Source organism: Notolabrus celidotus, chromosome 7 (genome assembly GCF_009762535.1).
Source record: "Notolabrus celidotus isolate fNotCel1 chromosome 7, fNotCel1.pri, whole genome shotgun sequence".
NCBI classification, from domain to species: domain Eukaryota; kingdom Metazoa; phylum Chordata; class Actinopteri; order Labriformes; family Labridae; genus Notolabrus; species Notolabrus celidotus.
This window is the reverse complement of record NC_048278.1, coordinates 26,956,067-26,980,860: the sequence shown is the minus strand read 5'-3', so window position 1 is coordinate 26,980,860 and position 24,794 is coordinate 26,956,067. Positions and strand designations below refer to the sequence as shown.

Below are 24,794 nucleotides of genomic sequence, written 5' to 3'. Positions count from 1 at the left end.
GAGTGCTGTGAGTGGAAAGACAAGAAAACAGCTGATTCTCAGGGGAATGTTTTGCTTAGGATGCTGAGTGCTGAAAATGCCAAACTGGATTATTTTTATGTTGAAAATAGGCAGTAGAAAAAAATGGACACAGGCTCTAAAGCTGCTGGCTTTCTGCTAGGCCAGACTTTAATAGGTAACATAACTAACACTGTCAAAATGTTTCATTGCACTTGACCTTTGAGGTATTCACCTTCTTATCCGTATGTTCAACTCTGGCTTCAAATTACTAAGATGGTGACAGTCAAAAGGGCAAACTTGTGGATTCAAAACAAAATCCACAAACCTATAGATGACGTCACTCTGGAAATTCACTAAAAAATATAATCCTGAATCATAGACAGCTTCTAAACTGAGCTTGTTTATGTTCCACTCAAGGCATTTGTTCCTGTTCAACACTCAACAATTTAGAGGCGCAGTGGTGCAGTTAAAGCAGTCCTCCAACATTTCAAATCCAGTTAGTTTAGCTTTCTAATGTTAGCACTGACTATAAATGAATTGTTTGGGTGTTTTTTTTGATGTTTGAGTCATTTTAACATCTGCTGAGTCATTCAGCAGCTCCTAAAATCTCATTGAAAAACTGTGAGTGTTAGCTGTCCCATTTTATTGGTCCACTGATTTGAACACAATTACAACTTAATGGACTCTGATCTTTCTTTTATCATTAAAAAAGTGATTCCTTCCTCTTTGTTTTGGCTAGACCAGAATATCATAAAATACAAAGTTATTCACTTTAATTACCTTTAATCCTTTCTGTTTCAAATGCTGTAAGACAAAATGCCATATTTTACTACCTGTGCTCTTCTCTGATAAGACATGCTGATGTTACCCTCCTGGTAAGCAAGGTTAGCAAATGTAGCCTTGAAGACTAGACCTGCTCTGCAACTATGACCATGAATTTGAAAATTCCATCTACTAAAAGTATTTAAAGCTTGAATGACTGAGTTGGCTTTTAGCATTTATCGAATTCCTACTCAGAGATATAACCTTGCTCTTGGAATATTCCCTCTATCGTACCAATGAGGGCAAATCGTGCAAAGATAAAGTGTCTAATTAGCGTAATTATGAGTTCTTAGCGAGGGATTAGCAGATAAAAATCAGAGGTGGGTAAAGATTACAAAAGAATGGCATGAAAATGGCTGGCACTGGCAATGAGCTAAGTGACCTAAAGCTTGATTTTCAGAGATGATGAAAAAAGGTAATTAAAAATAAAGGAAAGGAAAGGCAAGACCAGGGGAAGATGTGTATGTATGTTTTCAAAATTAGCCCTTATTTAGCTAGCATTTCAATTCAGAAAGCATATAGTGGTATTACATTGGAGCTATATTTGCCACTGTCAATGAGGAGGGTCTGCTATGTGTTCCCGCTGTGAAAGGCAAAGTCACATAGGGGGTAATTATCTGTGACGTGGAGACAGACATGGCTTCCCACCACGCACACACTCTCAAACACGCACCCACCTACATTTATGCACAGCCATGTGGTCCCTGGTGTACAAATGTATGACACCAACTATGTGTGTGTTTGTGTGTGTTTACTGAGCTATGGATGGGTTCCCCCTCAGAGCCAGGGGTTGAGTGAATATTCTTAGCACGTTGGGACAGTCCACAACACAGTGCGTCCCTGTAGACCCCTGCCCTGCCTGCCTGTACCCTCTGATTTGGACAGAGGGCAATCAAGCAGACCCGGTAAACAACACAGAGCGAGGCCATGGAAAACCACAATAGCTCCTCAATGTATTCCTCTCTTGTCACTGGGGACGCCAGTGTTTGTCCAATCACTGTGGAGTCAGAGAGAGGCAGTATGGAGGGACTATTAAAATGATCAAGGGTGCTGGTTAATGGCCAGTAGAAGATAGGCAGCGGAAGATGACATGCTGTACAGTGCTTTCATAGAGGCTTCTTAGGGAACATCCATTAGAGTGATGGCTCATAGGAAAGATATATATAGTGGAGTGTAAATGGCTGCTTTTCAAGCACATGTTCTTGTTTATTTGATCCTGGAAATGCCTGCAGAGATCTCAGTTCATCCTGAGCCAGGGGTAAAGAGCAGAGGGGGCATCTAAGGCCCTTCATGTGGCTGTCCTGGACAGGGGAACTCCCAAACTCTTTAGGACATCACACAGTGTACCTGTTGGTACACATGATGAGAGGGAAGCTACAAAATACGCAGAGCTACCCACAAACAGATACAAACTGTGCCTCACAGAGAAGATGTTCTGACATGGATATTCAGGATTAATTGACCGAACAATATTGCCTTTGTGACATATTTTCCTGACATCATTGTTGGCCTCTTATCTTTTCAGTACACAAATATTAAAACCACAAGTTTCCCAAGCTTAATCACAGAACAGTTTGTTGGTAAATGTCTTTCAAAACAATTAATGAGATCGTGACAACCCTAAGAACTCTTACTGTAACACATTATTGATTTCTGATCAGCCGCATCAGATTTTTTATATGTTTAAAGCTCCTGTGAGGAACTCGTGGTTTGTGTTGATTTTGTTGCCCCCTGTGGACAAAATATGCACAAAAATCTCATTCCTATTTCTATATTTTCACATTCAACGCAGCACGTACTGAGAATCTATGCTGATGAAGATGTGAAAAGAAAGGCTGTTTCTGAACAGCTGAAGGGTGCTGGAAATAGCCCTGTGGCAGTGACTTCAGGCATTAATAACAACAACAATATAGAAACTGCAATCTTGTCACTGATTGCCCTGTTTGCTTTCGTAACTCAGACAGAGATATTAGCATCAATTTCAGTGTTTTACCAGATAAAAACTCTTCACATGAGCTTTAAGAAAGCTTTTGCTTGTTCATGTTAAAATCAAGTTGATAGTTTGTAGAGGAGCAAATAAAAACTTGTACTTAAAGTCAGTAAGGGCAGTGGCGAAATAGTAGTAATGCTTTATGACTGGGAGGAATAAGTTCGCCAATTACCACCTCGGAGGTGGCCTTGGTGCTTAATTCAGATTGGAATATTGCTCACAATTTGCAGATAAATTTGCAGGTATAACAGAGATCAGACAGCCTTAAGATTTGGTTTTGTATTTGATATGATATTCTGATATGAAAATTGAACTGTGAGAAAATATTCCATATCGCAGATTTAAAATTTGTACATATCTGGTGAAACAGGTTCAGTTCTGAGTGGCACTGTGATGCAGCTATTAATACTGTCACTTCATAAATAGTAGGTTTTGGGTTTGGACTTGCTGGCTGTCTAATGCGTTTGTTGAATTTGTATGTTCTCTTTGTGGTTCCTCAACCAGAGCAGCTATCATTGAGTCCAAACCAAATGGGACACAAGCAAATATTTGCAAACAAATTGTGTTCCATTTCATTGTTTTACAGTGGACTGCACAACTTTTGCTCCATTTACAACTTTGTAGTACAATAAAATCTATTGTTCCAGGGTTTCACTCTATTAGAGCAGCTTTGGTAATGACTACATAGAATCTGAAGAGTCATCTCTAGACTGAAGTAGGGGAAAAGAGAGCGATCCTCTCACATTACCTTCTGCTACATTGGAAAATGATTAGGCTGCTGAAAACATCTCATTATCAGTATTTATGAGGGAGTGCGCCAGCCGAAGTAATGACAGCTTTACTCCAAAGTGGCACTCTCTCTCTCTCTCTCTCTCTCTCTCTCTCTCTCTCTCTCTCTCTCTCTCTCTCTCTCTCTCTCTCTCTGCTTTTTTGCCCTGACATGCACACACACTTTACTCTCCCACTCTCCCTTTCTCTTGCTCTCTGTCTCTCTCTTTCTCTCTCTCTCTCTGTCCAGTACACACCATATTTAAATGCATCTATACTGAAATGGTACTGATACGTTATGTCGATTAAGACTCAGATACAGATACACTTACTTATCCTGAATCTGATTGCATGTTGACCCATTTTTTAAGAGATTTTTTATTTTCCTGCTATGTTCTTAAAGTCTGTCTTTGTGCTGTACTATACAATATGTCTGTCTTTATGGGTACTTCATCCTTCAGGCAGCTTTTTTATTGTTTGAAATGAGATGTACAGTAGCTCCGATAGCAATAGTTAGGGTTCAAAAGACATTTCGTCAACACCCTACACAAGATTATTTGTAGCTGTGTCCTGTGTGTACTCTAAACCAGTGTTTGGAGAATCCCAAGCAGTTTCCTCTTTCAGGTAAAATTTGCTACATGAACAGACATCAAGTATGAGCTGGTAGCTTTATCAAATTTGAGACATCCCCGCTACAAGGAAGCACAACTGTCTGAGAACACATACATGCTGATACAGAATAATTTAAAAACACAGTTTAATAATCTTCCAAATGAAACCGTAACAGCGTTGACATGAGCTTACATCCTCCTCAAGATCAGCAAACATGTCAACTTCTTTGTTGGAAGCTTCAGTTCTTACTTGGCCAACTTGTTGAAAATCAGGTCTTCAGTCGCAGATACATACTGTCTCTGCACTAATCATTTTTTTCATCTGAGTACCCAGCCCGAGAGACTGAGGAGATTTCTTATTAGTTTGGATCCTGTTGCCTGAGGGGCTAGAAAGCGATGAGATATTTGACCAAACGCAGAAACCCAATAAGGGGCCATCGATTAAGAGGGATGAGCACCATATTGGAAACACAGGTGGCTACAAAGAAATTAAAGAGCTGCAGCAAAGAAATGGAGGAAATGAAAACTCCTTAAGTCTCTTTGATTGTCTGCCAGTGTTTGTTTGTTTGTTTGTTTGTTTGTTTGTTTGTTTGTTTGTTTGTTTGTTTGTTTGTTTGTTTGTTTGTTTGGTCTCTGACAGAGGGTGCAAAGTCACAATAGCAAACCTTTATGGACCATAAAAGAGTTAGCCAGTTAACCACACTCTAGCTAGTAGACAAGTATCACATTATGTGAATAACAGTAAATGGTTTGAGGTTGTGAGGACAATCAAAAATACACTACAACCATTAGCTAGCATAGAGTGTCACATCCCTCATCCTGTTCAATGGCCAGGTCTAGCCAGGGGATGTTCTGAAGCAACTCATTTTGTTACTTAAATCCGAGAAAAAGCCTAGCATTAAAGGCAAGAAAAATTTCAAAAAACAGTCTAAATTTTGCATAATTTATCAACACAACTAAACACCAGATCACAGCATCTATGTCAAATTGGCTCACCGAGTGTGGTGAACGTTTGCAGAGCTAGCATCACTAGCCTTCAGCACTCCTTTTAGCTGAACATCCACCTATCTGTGCTGGTTACGCATTGCCACGGACAAGCAGTTATATGCCAGTTTAACCACAGCCTACATACAACTTTATTGTAATGTCATGCTATGAGATGTCATCTGTCATCTGGGCTTGTTTAATGTATAGCATTATGGCAATGATATTACTGGTTACTTTGACTGACTAGTTGGTAAGGTGCCGACAAGCGAGGGTGATAATCGGCTTAACGCTCACACCAGTCTAGTCTAGCTTGTCATGTATTTGGAACACAAAAACATTGTGGATAATGCATTCTATGAATAATCAGGTGATACATTTTGGGGTGTTGAAAGTGTTCTGTTTTTTGTTTGTAGTCAGCATAGTTTTTTCCTATAGCATCTGCAGCCTTTGGTTGCATACAGGGAAACAGTTGTGGAGAGCAAAACAGTCACAACGCAAACTGCTGTAATGAAATCCAGGAACCTACCAGCGGTCACGTGACAATGATTCAGCTTTAATTGTTCTTTAAAAAACATACAACTGTGTGTTTATTTTTTCATTTTGATGAAATGCCACAAGTAAATTGTTTTTTCTATTTTTGGCATTTATTACTCAATAGATCAGAAAACTGACCGGGGATGTGGTCTGTGGTCTTTTAAAGCCTTCTTCATTTCATCCCAAAATTGGGTTACTAGTTACAAGACATTGATGATGACTTATCAGGAAAATTTGTGCTAAAACAAAGTGATTGTAAAGTGGAGACAAGCAGAGACAGCTTCACAGCCTCCTCTTAAAGTGGCAAAGCTTTGTGAATATCGTCTATATTTAACTTTGACAAGAGGGAATGAGTATGTTTGTGTTGTAAATACTAAGTGTGCCGGGGCTATAATATGAATTGGCTGCAATTGGATACATGTGACTAGGGGGCAAATGGATCTAATGGTAGTCTTAATGCTGGCCTTGAATAATGAGGCCTTTGTCTAATAAAACTGGAAAGCCTCCAAATACCTATAGGGACCTCGGCTAGTTAGAGCAATAACAGTCTATCAAAAGAGAAAGCAAAGTGATTACTTAGAGGGTAATAAATACAAGGCCCATGCTGGGGAGGGACCGGGGGCCAGAGTGAGTGAGAGAGGAAGAGGAAAAGACAGAGACAGGGACAAAGAGAGACACAAAAGAGAAAAAATGGGTTAATAAAATCTTTAAATCCACACTTTTTTAGCATCAGCACTGTTGGAATGCAGTCCAGGCTAAATTGTGTATCCAACCTGCATCCTTGTTCGCCAAGTTATTCAGGCTGAAGTCTTACTAAACCTTGTAAATCTTTTAAAGAGAACAACATAAAGATGACTTCATTTGAGTTTGTTGAACAGAGAAGAAATTAAAAATACAACTCAATTTTTCAAGCAGGAGGCCTTGATTATTGTACATGTGACAGGTAAGAAATTAATCAAGTTGTAGAATTTAAAAAGTTCTTAACAGGTTGTGATTTTTTTTTTCTCTTTGGGATACTTTGAAAAGCCACTTCACTTCAACACCTTGCAAAATAGTTTAAAATTCATTTGAAATATGCTTTAAGAAAGGACCACCAAACAAAGAGTATAATCAGAGCCCCTGCGTGCGCTTCTATGGTGGCCAAGGGCAAACACTACACTCAAGAGGGAACTTGGAGTTCTGCTGAAAAATTGTCGCTTTATTAAAAAAAAACACAAAATAGCTTGAGTGTTAATGTCAAGATTGTTTTGATTTTGAAGAACAGTTTGAAAACCAAGCAGGTACAGTGGGATTGCTTAAACAGACAAAGCAAACATGTAACCCTGGTTTCAGCACACATACAGGAACATGCACACACACCCACACACACAAACACATACCAAAGAAAAAAGTGTCTAGTCCATTCCCAGCATGTCTTAAATGGTAGAGTAGTGCTGACCCGGAGGAACGGCTTTAGGGCCAGAGAAATGGACACAATAACACCACCATCAATTATAGTTCAGAGAGACGAAAGAGAGAGAGTCCAATCAGAGAATTAGAGAGATGTGGGGCAGACAGGTGGATGGACAGCCTCCAGGCAGAGGAGAGGAGAGAGGGCAGAGAAAGGGGATGACAGAGTGAACAAGAGACAGACTAAGTGACAGGATGAGTATAATAAAGAGACGGTCACATGGAGGGAGCAGTGGCCTCAGAAGGTGGAGGGTGGGCGGGCGAGAGAAGAGTGAAATAGACTCCATCATGGTCAGGGTTCAGACTGTGTTTCTGGCCCTCTGTCTTCAGGCCAGTGAAGTGTGTGTGTGTGTGTGTGTGTGTGTGTGTGTGTGTGTGTGTGTGTGTGTGTGTGTGTGTGTGTGTGTGTGTGTGTGTGTGTGTGCACTTGCATTTGTCACGTTGTGGGATCCCAGCACCGGGAGCACACCAACGGCGGGGGGCCCAACACCCGTGTGGGGCCCAAAATGGTGGGCCCCACTCCGATTTCAATCAAAATGAGCTCAGTGGCCCTCCCTGATGCTCCTCATGCTTTTTCTTCACTTGGCCCACAAGGTAGCAAAAACTTGAAATGTGTGTAAAAGTGTGTGTAAACTTTTTTCTCACGATCGCCAACTACCGCCTGTAAGGTGCCACCGCACTTTTACACACTTCCGGAAGTGTGTGCACACACTTCCGGAAGTCCCGCCCCTTGGATTTATCTCTTGGCCAATCAGATTGCTTCTGCTGTGCGATCTGCCGTGAATGTGAGAAGAAGAAGCAGAAGCAGAAGACAGAGAGGAACATGGCTGAAGATGGAATATTAACTTGAAACTCTGAATATTTTACCACATTTACAACAACTAAGTGATATATCAGCATGGAACAGGTAGGCATGATTTTGTTAAATTTATATTCTTTATATTTTTGTGATGTTAATTACTTTATTACAATAACTGTTAGCTGCTACAATTAGCTACTAGCATTAACTATATAATAGGCTTTTAAATTATTAGATTGTATTTGCACAGGCTGGCAGCTGCTAAAGTGGTCTGTTGTTTTTTATTTTTGCAGATCACTTGTGTGTATTGATTGCTCCCATTATGTAAAGACTATTTCAACCAATGTAACAAAGTTTATCTTTAGCCATTATTAGCATTGCGGTGCTAACAGTAGCAGCTAGCGCTAACAGTAGCAGCTAGCGATCTTCAATACAACTCCTATGGACGTAGTGTCTCACTTCCCTGCGTCATGACGTCATGGACAGAAAGTAAACACAGACACATGTTACATCAATGTTACCGGGGAGACCTCCTCTTTACTATCATAGTGTCCATTTAACTATAATTTAAACATAGTTTGCGCAAGAGCGGCCCAAACATGCCATGTCGAAGATCACTAAATCAGACCATCCCAAGAGTATGTGCATATTATGATCGAGAGGATTAAACCTGCGACCGGAGCTTAGTTTGTGATGTTAGCCGGCTCCTAGCACAAGCCACAACAGGTGAGCATTTTATTATAAGACTATATTTTATGCCAACATACCCCCCTCCCCAGTTATGCTGTCATAAATCCCGTGATGTTGACTCCGTGTTGTTTGTGTCTCGGAGCTGTAATACTGTATCAGCTGGCTCAGCTGGCTCAGCTCTGGTTGTTTTCATCAGGTTGACTTGTCAGTGAGAGTTTGATACTATTCCCGTTATATTTGGTAGCGTTTTGACTCTTCTAGCCTTAGAAATAGTTTGTGTTTACCGAAGACACGGGTCTGAGCTCATCATGTTTGTGTGCATGTTTTTCTGAAACTGTACATAAAAGACGTGCATGTTGCGTTCAATGTTTAGCCGAGAATCAGAGCTCTGCAGCGAGCTATCGCTCAGGCTGATGGGGCTCTGTGATTCAGTGGAGTGGAAACTTACAACTACTACTACTTCTACTACCGTTACTATTACTATAACTGCCACTACTATTATACTGCTACTGCTACTATTACTACTGCTACTACAACTACTACCAGTGTTTCCCCCAGGTTTACAGCCTCTATCTATCTACCAAGTAATAACATCGGCAACATTTCACTCTTTTAACACTTTTGCTTTTGTAATATCTTTTGTTAAATAATCTAGCCTGCAAAAAAGTCAAAAAGAAAACATTCTTCATGTGAACACTATATCTAATTCTCACATTGCACTATTACGACGGTCCCTGAATGCACCTGCAGTAACAGGAGCTCTGGACAAACAGTCAGCTGACGGCACTCCTGGATGCCAAGGAGTTTATCTAAACTTACTAAATGTGTCTGATGTATCAACAAACTGGATTAAATCAAGCTGTAGATGCGGAGCTTTTTACGGTGAGAGCGACAAAAACGTCAAATATTAAACAAACGTCCCCCGGTTGTGTTTTTGTCACTAACGCACACCGGGGGTAAAAATCCTCAATGAAGAGGAGACTGATTCACACAGCACACCTGCTGCAGGTAGAGACCAAGCTAACACTGAGCCCCTCAGATAATAACTCAGCCTGTCATAGGAACGCAGAGCTTTAATTTCTTAAGATTAGACACACAGCGGAGAAAATATGAACTCTTAATGTCCGACGGTCTTCATCTTCATCGTCGTGCATCTACACTTCTCTGCTTTGTTTAATGATTGGTGAAGCTCTGCACCGATGTAGACACAAACAAACACGTGAACACACACCTATAGCCAGACAGAGAGAGAAGAGGGCAGCATGCTGTAAAGCCAGGGGAAACACTGCTGTTTGTTTTCAATAATTGTTTTATATCAGCAGCTAGCAATCTAGGCAACTCATGACAATATAAACATGACATGAACAATTCTCTTATACTGAATGTGTAGTAATTATTCAAATTATTTTCACAGAGCCATGATGTCCAGAAGGAGAAGAAGAATCAAGCCTGTAGATGATGCAATGACATATATTCTGTCTTGCACTGACAAGTCTGGATTTATGTCAAGACTCGTCGACAGTTACAAAGGTAAGTGGTAGAAGGTTCCTTGACCCAACTTATGCATTTCAAAAGCAAAACAGTGAAGTGGATATATAAGGGCAGAGTTTATTTGTGTTTCAGGGTATGTGTGGCTTTTTTGCTTTTGTAAAAGAATTTCAATCAGAGTGATAGAAATGAATGTGATATTTTACAGTCCAGGCAAGGTAGTCAGAGTGCTTTGTTAAAATATTCTACTAAAATATCCAGTGTTGCTGTGGTATTAGCCTTGCTGTGGTTTAGGCCTCTGCTTGAAAATTGCTTACCCATGATAAAATGAGTATATCTCTGCAACCACAAGGTCTATTTGAATACTTGTGTGTCATAGTAAAGGGAACACTCTGAGAATTTGTTGAGATGTGTAAATATCGGTATATGTGTTACTGATGAAGGGTAAATGAAGATAGGACACACAGCACAAACAAAATTAATTTCAGTCTCGCCTTAAAAAATACTATTTAGGATGAGTATCCTTTAGAATGATGGAGCCCTAGCGTTAAACCCCTATCAAGTTATAGTACAATATATTGACATTGTCTTTGCAAAGGTTGATTCTGATAAAGTTAAGCAGACAAAAATAGAGACATTATACTACCAAAAGTTCAGGCAAGGTTTCCAAAATGCCATTTTTGTCACAGCTTGGAACCATCTGCCACTATGAGCCATTATTCAAACATTAGTCTCACAATTTACATAAAGTAACTGAAAATGAATCAACCCAGAGTATGCTGTCTAATTTGATGTTCACCATGGCTGTATTCTGTCATGATTAGTGCAATTTTTTGCTCTGTATCTCTCAGATTCCCCCAACTGGGGACCTTTGTTTCCATAGGGTTATGGCGAATTGAACACATGAAAAGACTAGGTGAGGAGAGATAGTGAAGAGGGATAAGACATCTGCATTACAAAATATTAAAAGTAGACGTCATTATTCACATGTATGGAATTCAGTTATTTCCTTGTTGTTCCCCATAGCCTGTTGGGTCTTAACTTATTTTACTGAGTTTTAAAGGTTTCAAAAAGCTGTAATTTTGATTTTTAAAATGGTACAGGAACCCTTAAGTTGCACTTTCTTGTTCTCTATTTCTATTTATTTTAGAATCTGGATTGGTTTACGGATCAGTGGCATCAGTCTGATATACATTAATTATGTCAATACAAGTACTGATTATATGGACCACATCGGTCCCATTTTAAACATGGGTTTAAACATGGGTTAAATGAACTAAAGTATTCCACATTTCTGTGTTGCATTTATATAAAAAAAAAAGGTTTTGTTGGCATTCCCAAGAGCTATGAAGGCTGCAGTGTTGTGCTATTATACTGAATCTCTTCAGTTCTTCAGTTTCAGTACATGCAGAATTTAAGGGCAGTAGACTAGAACATCCTTTTACCACATTAATTTCTAACTTGTGGTCCATGTTGCATGTCAAAAGTCACAGTGATAGTTCATCTTGTTGAAATTTGGTTGTATGATGTACTTACGCTTTACTGGTGTGTTACCTGCACTAGATAGCTCACAGCACTTTCAGTTCAATGGAACGGAACAGAGAAAACAAGAATGAGAGAGGGCCCATCTCCAAAAAAAGGAAGTTACAACTGGCTAAACTGCTGAAAAATACTGCAGATATACACTGTACTTGCATATCAATGAATTTATTCACGAGGGACCTCTTATAGGAGGCTAAAATACCTCTTATTGCTGTCCCCATCACAACTGGGAGAGTGAGCATTGTCTGCAGGTAATACATCGACGAGACGTCGTCTTTTAGACTGCCCAGAATGAAGTGTTTACTTTGTTATATTCTTGCAGGAAGAGGAGTGTTTGCCATGCAGCCCATTGAACCAGGGGACTTTGTACATCAGATGTTCCACAAGGAATCAAAGCCAGATGAGACTCAACCACAGGTAAAATGACATTGTAGACACAGTCATCACTAATATCTGTGGTGACTTGTATGTGATGTTGTTCTACTACAGAAATGGGCCAGTGTTCACAAATAACTTAAATGCAGTCATGATAACTTATTGGGTGGTGTGATGAAGACCAGTTAATGTCAAACACACACACGTTTCCAGTCTTGTCCTTATGGGGTCATTTATGTCACAAAAACACTCTTCCTTTAGTCTCTCCAAGTGGGACCAGGTAAGATACTGTTACACACTTGTATGTTTCTAGTCTCACCCTTATGGGGTCCTCCCGTATGGTTCTCACTGAAACTGTTTTTATGCCACTGTCCCACACCTGGCATAATCTCAACTTTGATTTTAACATTAAGAATTGTACACTGTCTGAGCTGGTACATGTTTTAAAGCAATATTTAGAATGTGACCCACTGAAAACCCTTGTAATGGGTTATGAGAAGGTGCTAATACCTCATAAAGACCATGCTGTGCTCTGAGGTTGAAGGTCTGTACTGTTTCACAAACTGTTTTACCACTAGGGAACCTTATTAGCCTGCTGTGAATGTCTCTACATACAGTTATAATCTCTGTCAGTTCTAAGGATCTTCTCTTCTGGTATCTAAATGTCAGGTGACAGACCCTCAGACTCCTGCAGTAGAGACAGAGACCAGCCCTGTACATCAGATGCTCCACAAGGAATCAAAGCCAGATGAGACTCAACCACAGGTAAAATGACATTGTAGACACAGTCATCACTAATATCTGTGGTGACTTGTATGTGATGTTGTTCTACTACAGAAATGGGCCAGTGTTCACAAATAACTTTAATGCAGTCATGATAACTTATTGGGTGGTGTGATGAAGACCAGTTAATGTCAAACACACACACGTTTCCAGTCTTGTCCTTATGGGGTCATTTATGTCACAAAAACACTCTTCCTTTAGTCTCTCCCAGTGGGACCAGGTAAGATACTGTTACACACTTGTATGTTTCTAGTCTCACCCTTATGGGGTCCTCCCGTATGGTTCTCACTGAAACTGTTTTTATGCCACTGTCCCACACCTGGCATAATCTCAACTTTGATTTTAACATTAAGAATTGTACACTGTCTGAGCTGGTACATGTTTTAAAGCAATATTTAGAATGTAACCCACTGAAAACCCTTGTAATGGGTTATGAGAAGGTGCTAATACCTCATAAAGACCATGCTGTGCTCTGAGGTTGAAGGTCTGTACTGTTTCACAAACTGTTTTACCACTAGGGAATCTTATTAGCCTGCTGTGAATGTCTATACATACAGTTATAATCTCTGTCAGTTCTAAGGATCTTCTCTTCTGGTATCTAAATGTCAGGTGACAGACCCTCAGACTCCTGCAGTAGAGACAGAGACCAGCCCTGCACATCAGATGCTCCACAAGGAATCAAAGCCAGATGAGACTCAACCACAGGTAAAATGACATTGTAGACACAGTCATCACTAATATCTGTGGTGACTTGTATGTGATGTTGTTCTACTACAGAAATGGGCCAGTGTTCACAAATAACTTTAATGCAGTCATGATAACTTATTGGGTGGTGTGATGAAGACCAGTTAATGTCAAACACACACACGTTTCCAGTCTTGTCCTTATGGGGTCATTTATGTCACAAAAACACTCTTCCTTTAGTCTCTCCCAGTGGGACCAGGTAAGATACTGTTACACACTTGTATGTTTCTAGTCTCACCCTTATGGGGTCCTCCCGTATGGTTCTCACTGAAACTGTTTTTATGCCACTGTCCCACACCTGGCATAATCTCAACTTTGATTTTAACATTAAGAATTGTACACTGTCTGAGCTGGTACATGTTTTAAAGCAATATTTAGAATGTAACCCACTGAAAACCCTTGTAATGGGTTATGAGAAGGTGCTAATACCTCATAAAGACCATGCTGTGCTCTGAGGTTGAAGGTCTGTACTGTTTCACAAACTGTTTTACCACTAGGGAATCTTATTAGCCTGCTGTGAATGTCTATACATACAGTTATAATCTCTGTCAGTTCTAAGGATCTTCTCTTCTGGTATCTAAATGTCAGGTGACAGACCCTCAGACTCCTGCAGTAGAGACAGAGACCAGCCCTGCACATCAGATGCTCCACAAGGAATCAAAGCCAGATGAGACTCAACCACAGGTAAAATGACATTGTAGACACAGTCATCACTAATATCTGTGGTGACTTGTATGTGATGTTGTTCTACTACAGAAATGGGCCAGTGTTCACAAATAACTTTAATGCAGTCATGATAACTTATTGGGTGGTGTGATGAAGACCAGTTAATGTCAAACACACACACGTTTCCAGTCTTGTCCTTATGGGGTCATTTATGTCACAAAAACACTCTTCCTTTAGTCTCTCCCAGTGGGACCAGGTAAGATACTGTTACACACTTGTATGTTTCTAGTCTCACCCTTATGGGGTCCTCCCGTATGGTTCTCACTGAAACTGTTTTTATGCCACTGTCCCACACCTGGCATAATCTCAACTTTGATTTTAACATGAAGAATTGTACACTGTCTGAGCTGGTACATGTTTTAAAGCAATATTTAGAATGTAACCCACTGAAAACCCTTGTAATGGGTTATGAGAAGGTGCTAATACCTCATAAAGACCATGCTGTGCTCTGAGGTTGAAGGTCTGTACTGTTTCACAAACTGTTTTACCACTAGGGAACCTTATTAGCCTGCTGTGAATGTCTCTACATACAGTTATAATCTCTGTCAGTTCTAAGGATCTTCTCTTCTGGTATCTAAATGTCAGGTGACAGACCCTCAGACTCCTGCAGTAGAGACAGAGACCAGCCCTGCACATCAGATGCTCCACAAGGAATCAAAGCCAGATGAGACTCAACCACAGGTAAAATGACATTGTAGACACAGTCATCACTAATATCTGTGGTGACTTGTATGTGATGTTGTTCTACTACAGAAATGGGCCAGTGTTCACAAATAACTTTAATGCAGTCATGATAACTTAATAGGTGGTGTGATGAAGACCAGTTAATGTCAAACACACACACGTTTCCAGTCTTGTCCTTATGGGGTCATTTATGTCACAAAAACACTCTTCCTTTAGTCTCTCCCAGTGGGACCAGGTAAGATACTGTTACACACTTGTATGTTTCTAGTCTCACCCTTATGGGGTCCTCCCGTATGGTTCTCACTGAAACTGTTTTTATGCCACTGTCCCACACCTGGCATAATCTCAACTTTGATTTTAACATTAAGAATTGTACACTGTCTGAGCTGGTACATGTTTTAAAGCAATATTTAGAATGTGACCCACTGAAAACCCTTGTAATGGGTTATGAGAAGGTGCTAATACCTCATAAAGACCATGCTGTGCTCTGAGGTTGATGGTCTGTACTGTTTCAGAACCTGTTTTACCACTAGGGAACCTTATTAGCCTGCTGTGAATGTATCTACATACAATTATAATCTCTGTCAGTTCTAAGGATCTTCTCTTCTGGTATCTAAATTTCAGGTGACAGACCCTCAGACTCCTGCAGTAGAGACAGAGACCAGCCCTGTACATCAGATGCTCCACAAGGAATCAAAGCCAGATGAGACTCAACCACAGGTAAAATGACATTGTAGACACAGTCATCACTAATATCTGTGGTGACTTGTATGTGATGTTGTTCTACTACAGAAATGGGCCAGTGTTCACAAATAACTTTAATGCAGTCATGATAACTTATTGGGTGTTGTGATGAAGACCAGTTAATGTCAAACACACACACGTTTCCAGTCTTGTCCTTATGGGGTCATTTATGTCACAGAAACACTCTTCCTTTAGTCTCTCCCAGTGGGACCAGGTCACATACTGTTACACACTTGTATGTTTCTAGTCTCACCCTTATGGGGTCCTCCCGTATGGTTCTCACTGAAACTGTTTTTATGCCACTGTCCCACACCTGGCATAATCTCAACTTTGATTTTAACATTAAGAATTGTACACTGTCTGAGCTGGTACATGTTTTAAAGCAATATTTAGAATGTAACCCACTGAAAACCCTTGTAATGGGTTATGAGAAGGTGCTAATACCTCATAAAGACCATGCTGTGCTTTCAGAGGGAAACAGTTTTTGCTTCAGGTAACTTTTCTAGTTAGCAGATACCACCATAAATTCACTTTTCTCTGTTTATCTATGTTTAGGTTTTTACTGTCCAAGGGTTTTCGCTCGTTGATTATTCAGAAAGTGATGAAACTGATGAGGACTTTATGGAGAACAAAAGTCCCACTCCACACCGTGATGTTCTCAGGAAGATAACAGAAAACACTCTGGTATGCCTTTGATGCTTTTAATTTAATTCAAATGTTTTTAGTCAAGCAATTGTATAAACATGTTTCTGGTTTTAATAGATTGTGCATTTATGTATGTATGTATGAATGTTTGTACATAGCTTTTTTTTTTTTTGCAGATGGATAGTGGACCAGAGGTTTCTAATCATTCGTACGGTTCAGAAAGTGTTGTGAACGAAACCTGCGATGAGGCTTCTCCAAGCAACCATTCCAACGAGCAATCAGATAATGTACTTGTTCCATCACTGAGACGCACAAAAAGTCTCATGGTAAGCTCCTAAAACTTATTTAAAACAGTGTGGTTACTTAGCTGATGGGTGCTTTCCATTGCCATTTGTTTTTCTACTGTGTCAACAAAAAGGAAAAAATCATATCTCCATGTCTCCCTTTCTTCAGTGGGATAGAGTACAAGATTTTGCTGGGTGTCTATACGATTCAGATGACGACAGCACAGAGGGCACTTCCATTTCTAAGCCTGAAAGGGATTCACCGAGGCTGAGAAGAAGCTCTTGCCACCCTGTAAGCCTTTTTTTGATTCTTGTATGTGTGTCTATGACTGTGAACATGTCTGTTGTTTTTGCTAGTGAGCCTGGTACTGACTCAATTTTATTTCCCCATTTTGTTTTGTAAATTGATACCAAGTGTGTTCCTTTTTTAGGCTTTATTGTGAATATATGACATATTCAGATTCTTTTGAAAGTTTTTAGAAGGAATGGGCACGATTACTCGAGTACTCGAATACCCCTTCATGATTATTATTTGAGTAACAGCTCACTATTCAAAAGTGACATTGATGGATACAGAATCCCAATGTTAAAAATACTGTCTTGCAGTGTGAACCTTTGGCGATGGCATACATTTTTACTACGGATCATTTTAAAAATCTTTATACCCTTGAACACTACTGTCACAATCACAACATTTATTTGATTAATATCCTTATCAAGCTAGCTTTACTGACTACTTAATATTAGGGTCAACATGTCTGTCTTGCATGGTTGAATAAACCTTTTCTGTCTCCAGACGTCAGTCTACCAGGAGAACAGAGGTCAGAAGATGAGGAGAGCATGTCATCCCTGCAAGAATGTACCTCCACATCACATGTCCAAAGCCAGGCAGCGTCTTCAACAGGTGAGCTTGAACGATGAAAGCAGATTGATCTTTACCTCTTAAAGACCCCCTCCCATGAAAATCGTGTTTTTCATGTTGTTCAGATGTTCATGTGGCATTTTCTGATGCTACAGGACATATCAGCAGAAAAGTAAGTGTGACATTGCATTTCTGAATATTTCTTCCTTCAAATTGCTGTGAACTAAACGCAGACGCACACTGGCAGTTTCAGACAGACTGGGGTTGTGATGCAACAACCTGTGGTGGAAGGGCTGCAGGGTTTCAACCTTCAACCTAGTGTAAAGACCTAGCTCTCAGCAGCGTGGGAGTGTCCGCGTGAATGGGGGAGGGTGCAGAGCAGCGCCGTCTCCGCCCACGACTCAAAGACACATTACTAATGAGCTACTGGCGCTCTGCAGAAGAAGAGCCCTGGGAAATGGCAGGTTTTGTGATTTTGGCTAAAAACTTCATAATCCCAATTTAAAGAGCACTGAGAACGCTTTAAGAGAGACACAAAGGATGATTGGAGGGGGGATTTAAGAGACACAAATGCCATATACTAAATGATCTTATAAATTACAAGATAATAATCACTGTAGTGACAGTTTCTCTGTATTTGATGTCTTCTTTCTTTAATAAAGTTCTTTTTGTGTCTAGATGTCAGTATGCCAGAACAACAGTGGTCAGAAGATGAGGTCAGCATGTCATCCCTGCAAGGATGTACCTCCACATCACAAGTCCAAAAAAAGAGTGTGTCCGCAAGAAAGAGAGGTAAGCTTTGGGACTTACATCCTTTTTTGGGCCAGTGCCACTCCATTATTTTTAATGTTAAGGTGTTGATGGTAATATCGCTGAATAAAAGCATGTCCCTGAATTCTTAATACACCTAAAAGAGCTTCCTACCCAGGAAGGGACTGTGGCCCATTGTGTGACAATGGTTCAAATATATATATATATACACTACCAGTCAAAAGTTTGGACACACCTTCTCATTTAATGGGTTTTCTTTATTTTCATGACTATTTACATTATAGATTCTCACTGAAGGCGTCAACATTATTAATGAACACAAATCCTCCCCTGGCTACATGTCGAAGTATCCTTGGGCAAGATACTGAACCTCAGTTGCTCCTGATGAGCATGTGGCGCAATCAAAATGTAATCTCTTTCTGTCTACTTAGGTAAGCAAGCTGCTGTACAGCGTTGGACAACCGAGGAGATTGCTGCAGTAGAAAAACATCTGAAGAAGTTCATTGTGAGGCAAGATGATCCAGGTAAAGCGACTTGTGAGCGCTGCATTTCTGTAGTACCGCAAGCGCTGCAAAAAACAGACTGGAAAGCAGTCAAGTATTTAATCAAAAATAGAATAACTGCCATGAGAAGAAAATTGTAATGAAAGCAGTTCACTGATCGGGAGTATGGAGACATGTTTTCAGTTTGCCCTCCAACACTTTTTTGTTCAAGGTCTGTTTTGTTGTATTGTTTCCACCTGTCTCTATAACGCATTATAAATATATTTATAATGACCTTATAGCACTGTACACATATAGTTATAAACACTCATCAATTATTATAATGCTTTATAACAATCATAACAGTTATTATTGTTATATAGCATTAAGATCATTTATGAGTGTTTCTATAGTTATACAGTGCTATAACCTCGTTATAAATATTTTTATAATGACGTTATAGAGATACGCGTTAAACAAAGTGTTACTCAAAGGGTTACCACTTTTTTTTGTTTTGTGTAAAGTGCAGTCTGATCATTGACCTGTTGGTAAAATAAATACATGCTCCTCAGGATTACTTGTTGAAAGCATTTCCTTTTATTTTTAGCCTCATAGCATAGCTGCCTCAAGTCTTATTTTAAGTTTGTTTTTCATGATAATGCGCGGTGAATCAACAGTGTTAGGAGAGTAGAACTAGGCTAACGTATGTGATGTGAAAAACTGTGCTTACATTTAACTCCAGGGTTATTTGATTACCATGTTACTACCCTGTCTTATCGTTGATGATCCTTTGTTAAGATGATAGCACATACAGTAGTTAATGAGCTAACAAGGCATGTGAAATTTCAGGTGTAAAGGGAAAATAAATGGAATGAAGGAAGCAAGAAAGAAGAGAATTTAATTTGAAATATAGATCCTTAATGCAGTCAGTGTCTGTGTGCAGTAGGGACCATTAATGGGCCCCAGATAGTAACCTGGAACCCCACAAATATACAAAAACAAGAAATGTGTGTGTGTGTGTGACACTGGACCTCACAACTACCTTATGTTAGAAACGGTCCCCACAAGTGACCAAAAAACTAGCGGGAAGACAAAAGTTTAAAATTTTGTTAATTTGAAGTGATTTTTGTGTTTGGGAATTTTTTTTTATCTTGCCTGATTTTTTACAGCACTGTAGGACCACTGGAAAGGGTGGACCCCATAAATGAGCAAAAAACTGGTGGACCTCGTGAGGGGCAAAAACAAGAATGTGTGTGTGTGTGTGTGTGTGTGTGTGTGTGTGTGTGTGCACTTTCTCAATCTCTAATGACAGGTGAGCGATTCATTGACCCCCCTCTACAAGAGTGACCAATGCCTCTCTACTGCAAGCTTTGATTCATTTCAGCTAATGCATTACTGGAGGAGCATCTCTGTTCACTCTCTGCTGACTGGGCTGGACCGAACAAAACACAGCTTTTCCCAGTTTCTATGTGCTGCACTGAGTGTTACAAAAGAGGCAGCAAAACCTTCTTGAAAGTAGAATCAAACTAGTTTCATCATCCTATTCAGGCTTGGCAACACATTTTTAACATGAACCAAAAATGAATTTAGGATTTAAATTAAAAAAACAGGTAGGTTGTGGTTGATAACACTTGATAAAATTAACTAAAACCTGTGTCAATTGTGTTTACAGTAGTGTCTGAATTTACAACTAACTGTAAATAATGGTAATGGTATGGTCAGAAGCAGATCCAGACTTTAATTAATGACTGGGATGGCCCATAGGGAACTGTCCTATATGTATAAGTACAAGTATGTATGTATATGTTCACACACACACACACACACACACACACACACACACACACACACACACACACACACACACACACACACACACACACACACACACACACACAAATGATTGGCATCTTTTTCCCCTTTCTGTCTCCACTTATCATATCAATTTTAACTAATAAGATTTAAGGATCTCACATTTTTACATTCCAGTGTAAATTTGAACTTCAGGAATAAAATGATAAAATACAAACATTTAAATCTTCTCAGCTCAATTCTTAATTCTTTATGTCACAATTGAAAGTTTTAGCAAAAGGAAATAAGCCACCACATGGGAGCATCCTGATTCAACCTAGCCCAAAAAAACAGAAGATATTCCCGCCTCTAACCAGGCAAATAGCCAATCATAGTTTGGGATTTTAGGGTTGCACCTGGGGTGGCCAATCAGTTTGCAAGGGGGCTCGTGCCACCCCTGGCTGCTCCTCTGGATATGTTCCTGACTGTGTTGTAGGCCAGGGGTTCCCAAACTTTTCAGCCTGCGAGCCCCAAAATATTGATGCCAAAGACTCGCGACCCCCACTGTCCCTCAAGTGATTTAATGTGGCTTCATTTAGCTGGTCTGCAGAAAATTAGCCTACCTATATGAGCATGTGGTTGTGTTTCCTGTGCTGTTATGAATTAACCTACTGCTGCTGATGTTCACTAACTCTAAACTTAGGAGTCATCTGGCAAAAAGAAAGGCAGAAAACTCATTACATTTTCTATTTTCAAGGTTTTTGCTACTATTTGTGTTGATATTCTTTACTATAATGGGTAAAATGTACTATTTTTAGATAATTAAAAAAAAAAAAAACATCCTGGAAGACATCTCACGACCCCCCATTTGTGTCTCGTGATCCCCCAGGGGGTCCCAACCCACACTTTGGGAACCCCTTGTCTAGGCTATCTGTTCATGACAGAAGAGTGTCATGTGTCATGAGAGTTTCTCAGGAAATATTATATTGTTACCTTTATTATCTTTTAGTCCTAATACACGATACTTAGGCCGTTAAACTCTAGAAATTGTTTTCCATCATTTAGTACTTAAAATACAAACTCAAAACAGGTGGCATGCTTCTCAGAGACAGAGAGCAGACTGCAGCAACAAACAGACTGGAAAGCAAGAGGGGGTACTGCTCTGTCCTTCCTTGGGGACCAGACTGTCCCTCTTGGCTGCCTATTAAAAACAGAATTCCTCCACAAACTGTTTGTGTTTTCAGTCTCACTCCTCCAGAGAGCTGCTTACCACAGCACAGCAGACACAGCAGGCCCGTCCTCTCATTCTCTCTGTCTCTCCCTTCTCCCTGCTCTGTTTGAAACCTGGCTGCTATCAACATGTGGCACATGTCCTTGACAAGGATCTCTCACCATAGGAGCTTGGTGGCAGCATCAACTATGCACCCCAATTCCACTCTTTCTCTACCTCTCTTCCCTACTCTGCCTTCCCTCTCTCGCTCCCCCTCTCTCAATATTGAGTTGCCTGGGTAAAAGGGGGCCTGAGGAATCTAATAACTGTGACAGTGGGGCTTTTTTGGCATTGTTCCTGAAGCTGTGCAGACACACACAGGGCTGTCTGCTGGCTCTAATGAAAGGTTAAATGAATAGGACAAAGTGACAGGAGGTACAATAAAGAAACAAGAAGGAGGAGAGAGTGTTTGTGCAAGCATGTGTCTGCATCTGTGTGTGTGAGTGTCTCGAGGCCGGCCTCCCCCGCTCAGGGAACAACAAGGACAGGCCCTCCACAGCGCTGCAATATTCAAAACAGATTGCTGTGCGACAAAGTGTGTGTATGTCTGTGTCATGTATGTGTGTGTCTGACTCTCCCGCCAGGACACAGATGCTGAAGAAGAATTTCAGCATGGGGCTCTTTGATAAATGTTAAGGTCACCGGCAGAGAGGAGGGGTGGAAGCTGGATGGGATAGGGAGGGGAGCGGGTGCAGTGGGGGAAGGAGGAGGCAGAGGGAGTGACGAGGGGGGACGCATGTCTCGTCTTGTGCCTCTCCCTGCCTGTGCCTTGGTGGAATGTGGAGTCACATGAAAGAGGCCCTCTCTCTCTCTCTCTCTCTCTCTCTCTCTCTCTCTCTCTCTCTCTCTCTCTCTCTCTCTCTCTCTCTCTCTCTCTCCCGCTCTGAGACTCGTCTCTTGTGTCTGTCTCAAAAGGGCCACTGTCCCCCTGCCTCACACACTACCTGTCAACAGATCACCCCTCAGCTCCAAAAACACACACCGCTGCAAACACATGTGAAAACATACACACATGCAGGCTAGACATACACACATACATTTACAGATGTACTCTTCATACACAGTTTATGAGGGTTGAGTTTCCCTCTAACAGGAAAAGTGAACTAAGACACAAACAAACACCTGAAATCCCATCACCTCTTTAGACTGTCTGATTACTGTGATTATCACCTTAAATAGCAACTTTGTCACCAACAATCACTGGGAAGAACTCCTTACATGTCATCCAGGTGTGTGGTGATGTATTTCACAATAAAAGTTGTTGCAAAATCAATTAAAACTACACATCATTGGAAGGTTGAGACTAAGTACGTCTAGCCATCAGACAGAAAGAGAAAGTTTAAATTAGATTTCATTAAGTATGAATCCATGTGTTCTTGCCAAACCGTGATGCGGTTAGGATCAGTTGAGAAAATTGGATAGCGAAATCACTTCAAATATTGAAAATGCTTAGAATGTGACTCTCAGAAAGCACAGAAAGTCTGCCCAATGGTATCTAAAAAGAAAGACAAATGTGAAAGTTTCTTGTTTCAGAGCCCCAATCAGCAAAAAGTGATTTGTCAAGCCGTCTAATTTATTAGTAATTCTAAGTCAGAAAAAGAGGTTTCATGATCTGACAACAGTATGGGCTGGTTGGATTGAGGCACAAACTAACAAGAATTGGTTAGAAGTTAGAGTAAGATCCTGTTTTTGTTTAAAACAATCTTAGTAAGTGTTAAAATAACAATGTGGTCAGGGGTGAGGAAAAGATCATGGCCTTGGTTTAAAGTTGTTTTCAGGCAGACAGAAGAAACAAACTTCAGTCTTCCATGAAAATGTGCCAAATTTACTATTAAACCACACCACCATGACCTCCTCCATATGTGGCCCCCATAAAATGTCATTCAAAGATCTCCTTCCCACCAACCAGCCTAGAGTCGTAATCACCATGAATGGCAGCAGGAGTTGTCACTTGGACATAAACAGATTACATTTTTGGTATATTGTCTGACAAATCTAATGCTGTGTAAAGGAGTAATTCTTTGAACATTCCACGAGGCAAATGAATACATGCAAACATCTCAGCGTTCTTGAAAGCATACACAATGCACTAACATTCTTCGCCTTAACTTTTTAAAAGCTACATCCAAAATCAATTACATAATTCATACAAGGATAAAGAGTCCAACTTCTGCAGTGAGACTTGGTAATAGAGGCTAGATTATACATTCAGCCAACAAGGTTACACACATGCCTGAAACATTATCAGTGCGTCCAGATTATAATCAACGTTGAATATAACTTGCTGAAAGTAAAGTCTTGAAAACCAAGGTGACTACTGCTCCCTCTTGTACTGGCATCTGTAGGATTTACACAATGCTTAAAACACACCAATGTGAATGTACAGATTAATGTAACCCTTGTTAAAGCATTGACTCCCCAACCAGTAAGATCAATACGAGTCAGAAGAGGGCTTTATGGCTGACTACTATGTTTGTACTTCAATAGAAAAATAACTTAAATATAAATTTGCCTTGCCTTAAGACCTGAAATTATGCTTTGGGTCACTTTTATGTGAATTAAGCCTGTCTCGATAGCTGTAGCAAACGTCTCTTTGTTTCTGGTGTAGCCAATGGCTGGCTGTAAACAACTTCCAGTCAAGATATTAAAACATTGAGTACAGTCCAATTACTAACTTGAGACATGACCATGTGTTCAGCTCAAAAGCGCAACAAAATTCACCTCTGCAGATATGTCTGCAAAATATACATTATCATTTCTTGGTTCATTACTTTCCACAGAGTAGAACAACATAAAAACTTCACTCAGGGCTGTTTCTTGGAGGATATAGCAGGAATGTCAGTGGTTGTCACAGCCCCCAGATGTCTGAGGAAATAAAGATCAAGAGGATGACATGGCAACAAAGCATGTATGGTACCCTTAGCAGGTCCCCTAAGAAGGATCCCAACGCTTT

The 24,794-nt window shown here is 40.3% G+C and overlaps 2 protein-coding genes across 10 annotated transcripts in view; one reads left to right on the top strand and one right to left on the bottom strand.

Moving 5' to 3' along the window:
* The window catches only part of bnc2 (basonuclin 2), a 183,295-nt gene that overhangs the window by 151,013 nt on the left and 7,488 nt on the right, over positions 1-24,794 (bottom strand).
* On the top strand, positions 7,955-20,060 carry LOC117816400 (proteoglycan 4-like). 9 transcript variants are annotated; one of them, XM_034688644.1, is made up of 15 exons: positions 9,402-9,532; positions 10,065-10,180; positions 12,003-12,097; positions 12,725-12,820; positions 13,448-13,543; positions 14,171-14,266; positions 14,894-14,989; positions 15,617-15,712; positions 16,292-16,318; positions 16,349-16,420; positions 16,558-16,707; positions 16,835-16,957; positions 17,462-17,569; positions 18,206-18,319; positions 18,730-20,060. In XM_034688644.1, exons 1-15 carry the CDS (start codon positions 9,516-9,518, stop codon positions 18,778-18,780), a joined length of 1,353 nt encoding a protein of 450 aa, XP_034544535.1. In that variant the 5' UTR covers positions 9,402-9,515; the 3' UTR covers positions 18,781-20,060. The 9 variants fall into 9 exon arrangements, with proteins under 9 accessions (XP_034544533.1, XP_034544534.1, XP_034544538.1 ...); XM_034688642.1 differs by lacking the exon at positions 9,402-9,532 and adding an exon at positions 7,955-8,068 and having other exon boundaries at positions 16,292-16,420; positions 18,730-20,058; XM_034688643.1 differs by lacking the exon at positions 9,402-9,532 and adding an exon at positions 8,480-8,686 and having other exon boundaries at positions 16,292-16,420; positions 18,730-20,058.